Raw genomic sequence first — 14,031 nt, forward strand, 5'->3', positions numbered from 1 at the left:
ATTTTAGGAACATTTGTTGTAAAATGTCTTGCTTGCCTGCCTCTCCTATGATTTTCGAATATCTAAAAAATGGTACAATTGGCCATTTTCAACGGATATTTACTCTAAAAAGGTCATGCACCTAGAATTTTCGGGAGCCTTTTTTTCTGGCTGAAATTTTCGAAAAGGTAAGTTTTGATCCCTATAATTTTCGGATCAGTAGACTTTCAGCTAGGAAATCCGAACAGATGAAGAATTTTTAAGGGATAAAAATATGCCTATATCTACCGTTTAAATACTATGTATAAATGCTATGTTTAAGTGGTTTTGAACTACATTCTCGTTGGGTGCCCCTGAATCAGGTCTACAAGAGATTCGTCACCGTGTTCTGACAATTAATTTTTTAAACATGATTATTTATTTTTTTCATTTTACTAATCAAGCTTTTCCTGGAGACCGTGAGCTAAAAAGAAGGGACAGTAACCCGGGGGGGGGGGGTACTCCCTAATATGGGCTATATAGGTATGTGCGGCCCCAAAGGGTAGGGTTTTTCAGCCGTTTTGGTCATAAATTGGGTATCGATTTTTGCACTGTAGTCTTGAATGCACTTTTTTAGAAGAAGCTACTTCCTTATCATGTCCCCCTCCTTCATAAATAGGGTAGGGAAAATCGCAGATTTTGGTCATAAATAGGGTAAGGGTTTTGGGAAGCGGGCCGCACACCCCTACCCAATTTTTCTGCGAGTACCCCCTCCCGGGGACAGTAACAACGACCACAGAAACAACAAACAATATACCCGTTCACTCTGAACTATCCTATTGTAATACCGGTTCCATGCATTGAACCATTGTTTTTCAAATGTGTCTGAAATTTATCACGGTGGTTTTGAACAAAAGGCAGTTTTAATCGGGTTACAGTTCAACCAATCAAAAAGCCAGTGAAGGCCATTAGGAAGTTGTCAACACTTTAGCTTGCGGGGCGTTGTGGGTAATTCAAAATGGCGATTTGTGAAGCGGCCAGGGAGGCCTCAAGCGTTTTTCAATGATGACTGATAAACAAAGACAACATCTTCTGTTTTCGTCCTCAAACGGTAAGTTTAATTGCCCTTTCGCAGGATTTTGATGTATAGCCATTTGCGGTTTACTCCGATGCTTGAAATTTCGTTCGCAATTTGAGTTACGGGAGGACTTCTAGAATTTCGCACCGAGAGTGGCTGAAATGTTTTTTTATTTCGCACATCGAGATCCGTAAGGAAATAGCACTTGCACACACCCTAAGGATTTGTGGAAGGGCATAGTTAACGTAAATCTGTCAAATCATACACCAAGCGAGATCTACTGTAGAGGGAATAACGCAAATTTTTGCGCTACACGCAATGTGTAATTATTGGAAGTTTATCGCTCTGTAATCTAGCTGTTCTACGTGCCCGAGGTTTCAGTGTAAAGTATTTTTGAAACACAGTTGCGCTGAAATATAGCTTGATTACAGCTAACGGATGTAGGAATTTCCGACAGACAGAAGAACATATGACCATGGACTAAACTGTTATTAATAATTTTTTTAATATATATATTTTTTCATCAGGCTTTCGCGGCGTCGAGGTAACGAATCTTGTTTGATTGAAGCTTCGAGATCATCCGATCTATGGCTTGAAAACACTCAGTGGATTTGCCTGGGAATAACCAAATTAGGAATGAAGAAAATCAAGCGAGCTTTGTCTTTGAAAGGCAAAGGAACAGATGAAACTCTTTCCGAACTTGCCGAGCAAATGTCATTTGATGTCAACGGACGAGACACTAATGGTAAGAATGGCATCACAAATGCTACCTCTAGACCTAGCAGCAAATATTCTTAATATCTGTGTCTAAACTAAAATATACCACTTTAACAGACATCACTTCAATTTATTAAAACTGTAACATTTTACTGGCTGATATTTCCGTGCTACAAACATGAGAATTCTATTTTAACAAACAATCTGCTCCACCAGACAACACCATAATTGAGATTTCGATTTTAGATCAATACTGCCGTGTTTATAATATTTAATTCTCTACCTGTTTTGCAAGATGCTAGGCGGCAGTGGTCGTTGGTTCGTTTAAAATGCGTAAACAAAACACAAGGTGTAATATTGGTGTGAATACAGGCTGTCACTAGTATCATTTCTGCGGCGAATGAAATTGACATTCATGAAGCACGCGCGAGCGCCTTTCGTGTTGTATTCGAATTTAACGATTTTACGTTCGACTGTGAAAGCATGTTGAAACTACGGTATTAGAATGTTTACTGCTTTTCTGGATGCTTGATCAAACAGAGAACTGCAGTTGTTAAATTATCCACTGACCTTGCTGTTGTTTCTTAAATTTTGGGGAATTTTTTTGGAACTAATTAGGGACTGATGAAAGTAGCGCTTCTTTAAGCATTTTCTCGCTGTTATATCTATAGGGAAAACACCGGTTTCAATGTTAGTGTTTTCATTAGCCTCTTCGGCTTCATTTGGCATTAACGTAATTTTGTGTCAATATTTGTTAGGCATGTCGAGTCACCCTTAATGAAGGTTCGCGAAAATAATGGAGTCGTGGATTGTCGATCGCTCGAGAAAATCGCAGCTGATTACCCGCAAAGAAAGGTTAAAGTGCAGTTGCCGCTCCAACAAATGTTGTATGTCACACGAGTATTCACAATGTAACATTAACAGACCAGTCGAAAAGTTATATAACATATTTATAAGACACTGTGTGCCAAGATTTCTTTTTCATTTAACTGTACAACCGATGAAACAGCTACTGTAATCCTGAGTTAAGAGTAAGACAGATCGAATCAAATAGCGTCCATTTCATTGATTCCTTCCCAAACTCAAAAACCTCAAAAAAATGATTATTACATGAAATCAATCGACCGTAGAATAGATGTAATAGGAGTATTTGACATCGAATTTAGATGAAATCTTCTTTAGGTGAAATTAATAATTTATACTGTGGATTTTTTTAATCTTCACAAAAAGCTCATTCCTTCTAAAATGTTATCTAGTCTGCTTACAGCTTTAACAGATAAGATAGTTGATGTCGAATGTTTGTTTTTGTTTTTCTTGTGTATTTAAAAATTGATGTCACTGTCAGTTTTTTACGACAAGTTTATGAAAAATTAATTGCATGGATGGCTGAAAAATAAATGCACAGACAATTTCACTGTGTAGAAATGTAACAATAACAATTAGTGTCACTGAGATCCTCTTGTTTTCCTAAACATTTTTTTTATTTAATTTTTTCGTTATACTGTGTTTACAATTGTCAGTTTTTGAATTGTATTGAATTTGTTGTAATTTTATTGACTAGCAACTTAACATTAGTTAACAATTTTTAGAACATTGCTGGTAGAAAACACTAATATTTTTTACGAAGAAAATCATAGTAGCATCAAACCGTCTTTGTACAGGTTTGGCAATGGGGCATATCAAATTGGAGGTACTGTTCTGTACTGTGTTAATTATGCATTCAAGTCACAAATGTGAAAGGTTTTATTGTCTACTGCTGAGCTATTCATAAGTGTTATGATATTAGCATAATAAATCAACCTTTTACTAAAGATTTTTTTTTGTCTATTTGCATAATAAAAGACTTTTTAAGGTTAAGTCCCCACGAAGCTGGATATTTGTGAAACCGCAAACATTTTTTTACAAATCGGCCTTCCATTTCACACAAAACTAGTGAATCTGGTCCTCGAAAGCGCATTGTTTTGAAACCTCTCCCCGGAGCAGTTTAGGAACCCATCCATATGAATCCAGGTTAAAAAATGGGGGTTTCAAAAATGTCTGGATTTGTGTGGACATGGCCTAAGATTGTGTAGGCATAATCATTGAAAATATTGAATCTTCTCCAGTTGTTCTTACAAGTTGTTCTCTTTTTTGTTTGTTTTTCTTTTTTAAACATATTTTCACAAAATGAAAGTTGTTATTTTTTTTGTGAAATTTTATGTTAAAGTAGGAAAAATATTTGTTGTAGAATCAAGTCAAAAAAGATAATACTGACAAGAGCTGATTAATATTAGCCCCGCTGTCCACCCTAATTACAGTTTTAAAAGTATGCGCTTTAATTGTCATAGAAAACACATCGCATCTACACTACTGCTTTGATGTGTTTTCCACTGTCCATACTAAAATGTTTGAAAACAATAAAATGTTCTGAAATGTATTAGTGTGGATGGAATGCCTCAACTCATCGAAATGTATGCATTTTCAAAAATGCATTAGCGTGGATGGGGCGTTTGTTTGCAGTTTTTTTCTGCTGGCTGTGTTCTGAAATTCAGAAGGCACTGATTTTGTTACCCCCGTATTCTACATCCCTGATATATATGGCTGTCCCTTTCAGGTTACGATCACCAAAATCGACCAGCAAAGGTAGAATATGAAACAGAAAATGGCATACATTCCACCCAAGATGATTTTCTTGATGTTCCCATGAGGAAGCCAAGATCAAAATCAGTATGTTAATTCTAATTTGTCTAAATAAAAATTGTTATTGATAGATATCATAACTCTATACTTGCAAATTTAGTTCTGTGGTGATTTAATTTATTTGTTTGACATTACTAACCTTCCTAAAAATAAAATAATACTTTCTCTTTGCAAGAAAAATATATTATTACCCCCAATGTCTCTTGTTTTCCTCAGAGATAGTGAAATGTTAGTAGGAGTGAGTCATAAGAAATAAATGTCAACTTAAATAAATTACATTTTGAGCAATACTGCACAGGGTTCTTATTTAGTGCCAACTTGTAACCGGCTGAAAAGACTTAACTTCAAATTTTGAGCACTGCCTACATTTGGGCAAAGAGGGTAAGGCAAGAGACTGACAGCCTAAACCTTCACTACTAAGCTGCCCACTATTACATCCTATCAGTCTACTCTGAAACTTAATAAGAACCCTACCACTTTTTCTGGTTTATTTTGAAGACATTTATGATAATCTCCAGCTCATGCACTTGCATATTTTGCTCAGGGAATACTGTACTACTGAAGTGTATTCAGTTGACAGTCTTGACTCTGAAACTCGATTCTTACACCTTGAAGCACCAAATTGAACTACTCTAGTTTCAAGTCACAAGAATCAAGTTTTTAGTTCAAGAAATTATTTATTTGTAGTCTACAACAGTTACTAGGGAAATGAAAATTAAGAGAAAGATCTATGACTGTTATAAGAACCACATGTACGTAAGGTTTGTGCATGTCCAACTGAAGTTTCCATAGCAAATTCGTGAAGTGCAAGTACAGTGTGCAAGGGAGTCCAGATCTAGATATAATGTGAAAAAATAACTATACAACTGTATTACAATATTTTTTTTATTCTAGACTAGCAGTTCCAGTAAAAGACTTTCATTACCAGTTCTTCACTATGGCATGTCACTAAATGATATTTCCATGAAGAAGAGCCCTGCCCATCGGACAAGAAGCTCAACAGAGTTTGGTTCATCTAAAAGTCCCCCATACAGCAGTGAACAGCATCTAAGTAGGCGTAGCAGGAGAATGTCACTTGTAAGTGCCTTGTGGTACACTGTAATAATTTGCTTTCATTTCTACTCACCGCCCTTTAAGAAAAGTAAAAGTAGGAATTTTTTTAGTTACATGTATATTCACACCCTTTATTACATTTGCTATTCTTCCCCCGTCATGATTTCATCACAATCTTGTTTGACGTTGCATCCTATAAAAACTGCATTCCGACTTTAATTTTTCAATCGACAGTCTGAACTTGGATATGGGAAAATGGAAACATATGTCAAGCTGGATAAACTGGGCGAGGTAAGGAAATATTCCAGAGGATCATGTATATCTCTTTGCTACTAACTTATGCAGGGTTGTCAGAAAGTTTTGAAGTAGACGGCTGAGTTATCAAAGTAGGCAGCCAGTCCAGGGATATTTTATTTAAAAAAATGCCATCCGTAAAGAAATGCCAAGCAAAGAAACTGGCCGATACTAACCAAGTAGGCAGCGATTTTCGCCAGCAGCCAGCTACTTTTGACAACCCTGTTATGATTTTGTAGTTAACAGACACTCAATAATTTCTTATTGGATTTTTTTTTTCTGATAGGGGACATATGCCACAGTATTCAAGGGGAAAAGCAAGTAAGTACAAAATTAATGTCCTGCTACCCTGCGAGCAGAGGTTACATTTTCGCTGTGTGAGCTGGCGTGCAAAAAGTAGCCTCTCATGCCGACAACTGTTCAATTTTCTATCGCGCATGTGCGAAATTCATCACACGATTTGCAGGCAAAATTAATCGTCAGGTCTATTGTCAAATGGTGTGATTTTGCGGGAATAAAAAAATTATTTCAACAACTCTGATCTGCTACGCAAGACTCTCGCAGTGCTCTGAACTGGTCAAGAACAGGAAAAAACCCGTTTTTTAAATTTATTTGTCCAGATTTCTGGATGGATTTGAACGCTGGTTGGCAGAGGCTACTTTTCGCACACCTGCTCACACAGAAAAAGTGTAGCCTCTGTTCGCAGGGTAATGCCCTAAATTTCCTTTGTACCTTGGGGAAAGGAGACAATGGAAATGGAGAAGCTTAATCAAAATTAACCTGAAATCAATTTGACTTGTAACAGAAACATCATGGTAATGTGCCCTCAAAATTATTTTCTTTTTATTTTAGACTTACAGATAATTTGGTTGCATTAAAAGAAATTAGACTAGAGCATGAGGAAGGAGCTCCTTGTACAGCGATACGAGAAGGTAATTTGTTCTTTTCATGTTTATATTGTTTCTAGAATAATAGCAATCTCTCTCCTCCTCTCTTTTCCTTCTATGTGTTTATTGTTATCTGTTATTATACCGTATGAATATCGTTTTTTCTTTTCTGGCAGTTTCTCTGTTAAAGGATTTGAAGCATGCAAATATTGTTACTCTTCACGACATTGTTCACACACCAAAGTCTCTCACACTGGTATTTGAATATCTGGTAAGTGTCATTGCATGTTTATCACTGGTTATTATGTTGCTACATGCATAAATGTAATATTAAATGTTATTGATCTTGAAACTGTTTACTGGGGATTCCTACCTGCTGTTTGTTGATTTTGATGTTTAATGCTGTGTGTTTGATTTTTCAGGAAAAAGACCTCAAGCAATATATGGATGACTGTGGCGGAATTATGAGCATGAACAATGTCCGAGTGAGTGCAAACAAAATTTATGTCTCTATTTTTTTTTTCTGTACATGTAAGGGCATCACTGATTTTAGCAAGGTAATTTATTTATTAGTTTATTTATTTCACTTTCATTTCTTGCAGTTATTTCTGTTCCAGTTACTAAGAGGACTGCATTATTGTCATAGCAGAAAAGTTCTCCACAGGTAAGCCTAATTAATGTTAATGTTATTATTCAATGTGTATGACTTCATGTACAGTGTATATCATCCTCTGGCCCTGCATTAGTAAAGCTTTCCTTAAATGTATATGATGCAAAATGGGTTTACCAGCATGGGTGTCAAGCTTATCTTTGGCCTACGATCGAGGGTAAAGCCAAACTTTCCAACCAATTTGGGAGATGGCCTATTACCTTGCCCTAGCAAACTTTTTTAAATATTTAAGTATTATTAAAAAATCTTTGAAAGAAGAGAAGGAACAATTGTGCCAGTTTTCTTCCATTGCAATTGCTGGCTGAATTCTTGTGAGCAGGAAGAGTCGCACTTTGGTGTTGTGTCAGTCCATTTATGATCTCGTCTAACCCATACAAATGAAGGCACATGTCAGATAGACCATACAGGATTCTACTGGGTTTATCCTACCAGTTCTCCCCCCCCCTCCCAGCCCCCCTTCTGTGGAGGCTGTAGATAACTGCCAGTCTTTGTGAATATGCTTTGCTATTGTGCTCTCGTCCATCCAGATAAGATTAAACTTTTAATTTGCAGAGATCTTAAACCACAGAATCTGCTCATTAATGATAAAGGAGAATTAAAGTTGGCTGACTTTGGTGAGTACAAGACTTCTAAGTTCTGTCTTATATAATTCCCTTGTAAAATTTTTGAATTAAATATATGTTTTACATCTTATATGAGTGATGTGAGGCCATCATTGTTATTGTTATCTTTATCATTATCATCATCATCGCTACGACCTGAGGTCAAAACACTAGAACAAGATCAGAGTCTTTGTGAATATGCCAACCGTCTAAATGCATTGGCACATGTCATAGAATGGCACTAATTCACGCTCTCTAGTGTTTTTTTTTGTTTCGTGGAGGCATGTGTGGCCGAGTTGTTTGCACCTGGAACTCCGGATCTGGAGGTCCAGGGTTCAAGCCTCACCCATTGCATTGTTTCCTTAGACAAGGAACTTTTCGTCACTTTGTCTCTCTTAACCCAGGTGTATAAATGGGTACTGGCGATATACTGTTGGGGGATGGACTAGCATCCCATCCAGGGAGGAGTAGCAATACTGCTAGGCATGCTTCATGCTTAGGAAACTGGTATAAGCTCCGGCTGTTTGAGAATTTATGGCTCTTGTACACCTTAACTTTTTACCTTTTTACTGCTTTGTTTCCAGGCCTTGCAAGAGCAAAATCTGTACCGACAAAGACATATTCTAATGAGGTGGTGACATTATGGTATGTACTGTGGTGACAAACAATATCATGTAAACTAACTTGTCTTGAGGTTCTTAGACGTATAGTACAAAATAGCTTTCTTAATTTGCCATGGTTAGGGGAAGATCATAGATATCAAATTCTTGCACCCATCTAGTAATAAGTTACTTGTGTTTAAATATTATATTGAACTGCATTTTTAGGAACCAGCCATATGTGTACATTGCTCCAATGAATTCTTCAAGTCACATGGTTTTGTTGATATTCAGATGTTAATTTGCACCTAATAAGAAATAAATTATTATTATAAATTATTAATTATTATTATTATTAAATTATTGTTAATTATTAATTATTTATTGTTTTTCTGCAGGTATAGACCTCCTGATGTACTCTTGGGGTCAACAGAATATTCGACGCAAATTGACATGTGGTAAGAAAGCTTAACCCTTAAAGTCGTATTATACAGGTACAAATTCTCCAAGGTGATCTCCATACATTTCCTTAAAGAAGTTGTTGGGAGAATTAAAAAAAGATCAAAGCATTTTCCTACGAGTGATCAGTTTTAATGATTCTTAACAAAAAAATCCTAATGATACGGATTTTTTATCTGATCTTGGATTTAAGTAAAGAAACGCACCTTAGAGAGACATTACTGGGACAGCACTAGGTGTCTTGACTTACTAGGAGGCATTCACTCTATAGAGCGGAAGAAACCAGCTTCATCGTGTTATTGGAGATGTTTGTTCTATTAACAATAAAGTTGACTGCACCTTTGTCTTGCAACTTGCTAGGCTTGTTTACTGGCCATTCTTCAACAAATAACGCTACTGGCATCCATAAAAAGTTGATCTTGAGGCAGCAAATCAATGTCTCAGGACCTGTATTGAGAACTTTCACGCGATGTAACTGTTTCTGTTTTCGCATTTACTCAGCTCCCCTCTTGGTTCCATCATTCAAAGTTAATTCTTCTGATTACGAGTTTGAATGTTTTACCTCTTGTTTTCTTCAGGGGGGTAGGTTGTATATTTTTTGAAATGGCAACAGGCAGACCATTTTTCCCTGGCTCAACAGTAGACGATCAACTTCATTTAATATTCAAGGTGAGCATGAAATGAATTTGATAATTGCGGGCGACAAGAGGAGCCCGCAATCCTAATCTCCAGGTTGTTACTACGCATTCGTCGCATGTATTTAGCCAGCATTCGTTTTGACTTCCACTAAGAATGAATGAAATGCACAGAATGCAATTTGATCCCGCGAGTTTGGACCTTCTATCACTCGTAATATGATCACGCGCGTTTTGACTATCTCTCACGTGAAACTTACGCAAAGCACAGCGATTGAGCAAAAGCGTTCTGACCTTCGATCGTTGTCGCCCGCACTCCGAAACCTTTCGTTATTGCTAGTATAATTCCTGTGAGCTGTTTATTGAGAGCAGTTTTCCTGGGGCATATTTTGGGTAAAACAATTTGGCCGAATTTACAGTTCCTAGATCTTTTTACTTGAGTACCTTCACTCCGTATGTACGAGATGTATACTTTTTAGCTATTTTTAAATAAAACTTTCAAAGTATACATGTAAAGAGGCTAACGCAAACGGTGTTTTGGGAAGTATGGATGAGCATTCTTGAAATCTGAAATATTGTTGTGATTTTTATCTTTTTAGACGCTTGGCACCCCAAATGAGCAAACATGGCCAGGAATAACTAGTAACGAACTTTTTCTTTCAGGTAAATATTGTTGCAACCGTGGTCCCAAATTAGCTTTTCGGGGAGCACGAAAAGAAATCAATACTTATTCATTCTTGTTTTGATATTTTCAGCGAGATTTCCTTATTACCCGAAGGAGCATCTCATAAATCTATCTCCAAGGTAAATATATGACAGAATACCTTCAGTTTTTCCAGTATTGACCCACTTTTGTGCCACAAGCCTTGCGTGGAAAAGTGGAAAGGAAACGTGAAAATAGCAAATAAAGTCATCAACTTCATCGACTTCCAGTGTCGTTTTGCTTTCGCAGGGTAAAGAAGGGAGTAAACTTCCAGACGAGTTTTTGCGCCGTTAAGTCGAGTATCGATTATTGTGCGCGGGAAAATGTCCGTGTATCCGTAAAATGTTTAGTCTGCTACACAGCCGTTTTTAGTGTCGTTACGCAATGCTCGTGGGGAGGAGCGTTGCGTGACGACACTAAAAACGGCTGTGTAGCAGACTATAAAATCTTCTTTGGAAGTAAAGCGTGTCGCATGATGTTATTGCTAGATAAGCTAACTACGCTTTCAGTTGGAAATCCGAGAGATTTTGACAAGGAGATGATTATCTTGTATTTCTCTCTGTTGCAGACTTGATAACTCAGGACTCAACTTACTCGAGAGATTTGTCGAGGTAAGGTAATTTCATTGTCGTTTAGGAAAGGTAAAGGCGCATACAAGCTATGAGGTCCACGCGGCCGAATTTTACTCCGGTCTCTGTAGTTCTGTAGTATGAATGACCAAGGAATATTGCCCCCCACCCCCTTCCCTCCCTCGTTCGACCGGGCACCGTGTTGCTGCGTTTTTGCGCGTGGCGTTGTCGCCAAAAATTTTTACATCGCCATGTCCTTTCGTGCGCCCACATGCGATCCCTTTGGCCTGATCCTGGTCGTATTCATGAAATGTAGTTATCAGATTTACATCCAAAAACAGTTGTCCTAAGTGTACTTGTTGACTGTGTTTCAAGTTATTAATTAAGTTATCTTGTTTTTTCTTCTTGCAGTTCATTGTAAAGGACAGAATATCTGCCCTGGACGCTATGAAACATGATTATTTCTTCTGCTTGGGCAAACACGTTCAGGAATTAAAAAATAGTAAGTTATGCAATATTCCCAAGTTTCAAGAGCTGCATGTCTACGCGCCCCGCAAAACTCGACTCGTCTCTCTTCTTAACGTTGACAGGGATGTAAATTGCAGTTATTGGTTTCATTTAGGTTGTTCAGGGTGGAAAGCAAATCTTTTTACCCATAAAAGAATTGCTTAGGGTTGTGCGTAAAGAAGTGCTTATAAATAGAAAGCAAATGCCGTCTTTCTCCAACAAAGTAAGAGTCTTTCTCTGTTGGAGTATGGTCTCCTTTAGGCGTTTAATTCTAAATTTCCGAGCAACAACCCCGCCTCTTGCATATGGAAGCCCCCTCCCGGAACGGCAACTCCCCCACCCCCGCCAATCGTGGTCTTGCGCCCGTAAAGCTGAGTGTGGTTGATATGCTAGTCAAATGGACAAAAGTCATCGGAAGTCAGAAAATTAATAAGCGGGGTAGTTGTTTTTTGTATCAGTTTGTGTTAACATTTTTTTGTGTGCATCTTTTACAGTCCAGTCGATCTTTAGTATAGACGATATACGGTTGACAAGGGATCCTGGATATAGACCTGTTGGAAGATCAAATTTTGGTAGGTTTTTACCTGATGAATACCTTTGAAAGACTTCTCATTAGAGAATAAGAAGTTAGAATACCTTTCATAGCATACTTACAGTTACAACGCCTGTGAAAAGTACCGCTCGGTAGCTTTCATTTGAATGGTTACACTGTAGTATTTCATTCACAGACTCAAAATTTAGAACCACCTTGTAAGGCGTAATTAGTAGTACCACAGGAAAGTACTGCTCCGTAGCTTTTATTTGAATGGTTACACTTTAGGATTTAGTCTACAGACTCAAAAATTAGAACCATCTTGTACAGTGTAATTAGTAGTACCACAGGAAAGAACTGCTCAGTAGCTTTTATTTGAATGGTTACACTTTAGGATTTCATCCACAGACTCAAGAGCTAGAACCTCCTTGTACGGCGTAATAAACAGTACCACAGCAAAGTACTGCTCTGTAGAGTACATTCATTCGAATGGTCACACTTAGAGATTCTATCCACAGACCTTTAAGTTAGAACCTCGTTTTATTGTTTGTTATCGTTCAATCGCGAATCTACTTTCCCGTTCCGTCTGCAGGAGGCCCGGCTCGACGGAGGCAGAGTATGCTGTTCTAGTTACCATTCTCTCACGACAAGGAATACCGCGCTTATTCGTACGAAATCTGGTACTGTTCATCTGGGGCTGGTTTCCCTGTTCAACGGACATTCGGCAGCTTTGCGCCAATCAGCTGTGGAATGATTGATTTTCACACGAAAAGAAACTGTTCTTACCGGTCCAATGCTTTATCTTTGTTAATAATATAATATTTTAGCCTTATCCTAGGTATTCGTTTCGCACATGAGCAGCCTTTTTCCTTTTTAATCAATTGTTCGTTGAACGTAAACACGTTTGAGATACGAAGGACTTGTCTTTAAAGGGTGTCTCTTGATTAGCCTGGGATCAAGGGGGGCGGGGGGAGGGTCCACACGGTTGAGGTGTAAGGTTTTCATCGGCTACCAGTTTCTTTTTGCTTTCGTAGGGTCAGGAAGGTAGCAAACGTCCACGCGATTTTTGGAGCGGTTAAGTCGAGTGTCGATTACTGTGCGGGGAAAAAGGGATAGTTCGTATTTTTACTTTTTTACTAAAAAAACCCAAAAACTGGTACTGCAAAGAACACGTTTATGTTTGAGAAATCTGGAAATACTTCTTACCTAATGCGTCTAGAAAGTTCAGCCGGAGGCTTTTATCTTTTTGTCCCAGAAACCAGTTATATTGCTTGCCAGCTTATGCAACAAAAATTCTTGATAAACTAAATTCACATGTCGATGATCTCAAATTGTATAGGGTCTATGCCTTTTGATCAGTTTAAGTTTGTGGGAAACTGCCTACCCACCCCTCCCCTAACTCAACGTTAACACCTACTTCTCACTTAGGGCAAAATGTTGGTATATTGGGCAGTTTCCCCAGAAACCTAAACTCTTCCTCTGATGCTTAAATGATGAATTGATAAATATGCAATTGTACAAAGTTTTGTTTTTCAAATTCTTTTTAAATAACAAATTGGTTATTATATCAGTGACAGGTAGAGTAGTAGTTAGTTGAACACGTTTACAGAGATTTGTAGTTTTAATATTCGTTTTTAGTCTGTATCATTTGTAGATGGAATCAGTGACTAATAATTTGATATATTTTAATTTTAACACGGACGGTGATATCACAAGCCTATAAATACTGTACCTCAAGTCAATAAATACAGTATCAACAGCTACAAAACCCTTTGCTTGTCATGCTTCTGTCCAATTATATTATAATGTAACTCGAATTATCATTTTAGGGGCTGTTTTATGGAGGGAGGAAGATCCTAGCACTAGGAAGTCCTTAGGAGGCGGAGCTCCCTAGGGTATTCAGGTTACATGCACGGGGTTGTACTTGTGCCTAGTGCTAGGATCCTGCTAGCTGAGGGGTAGAAAGATCCTAGCGCTAGGATGAACCCAGCACCATGTGAACTGCTTTCGTTTGGAAGATCCCACTACTAGGGATAAACCAGACAAAAATTGCGGCGGGTCGTTCAGTGGTTAATCACGGGAAAAAAGC

General features: G+C 37.9%; 1 protein-coding gene across 1 annotated transcript; it reads left to right on the forward strand.

The window, feature by feature from the left end:
- The first annotated feature begins 961 nt into the window (after positions 1–961).
- On the forward strand, positions 962–13,710 carry LOC140922723 (cyclin-dependent kinase 17-like). Its single transcript, XM_073372739.1, has 20 exons — positions 962–1,069; positions 1,564–1,781; positions 4,347–4,459; positions 5,327–5,509; positions 5,720–5,776; positions 6,066–6,100; positions 6,632–6,711; positions 6,843–6,937; positions 7,089–7,151; positions 7,269–7,330; positions 7,889–7,950; positions 8,523–8,583; positions 8,936–8,995; positions 9,575–9,665; positions 10,231–10,294; positions 10,387–10,435; positions 10,903–10,945; positions 11,315–11,405; positions 11,905–11,982; positions 12,535–13,710. The coding sequence occupies exons 2-20, from the start codon at positions 1,673–1,675 to the stop codon at positions 12,570–12,572; spliced, it is 1,434 nt and encodes a 477-aa protein (XP_073228840.1). The 5' UTR covers positions 962–1,069; positions 1,564–1,672; the 3' UTR covers positions 12,573–13,710.
- Positions 13,711–14,031: the final 321 nt, after the last annotated feature.

Source organism: Porites lutea, chromosome 13, assembly GCF_958299795.1.
Source record: "Porites lutea chromosome 13, jaPorLute2.1, whole genome shotgun sequence".
NCBI classification, from domain to species: domain Eukaryota; kingdom Metazoa; phylum Cnidaria; class Anthozoa; order Scleractinia; family Poritidae; genus Porites; species Porites lutea.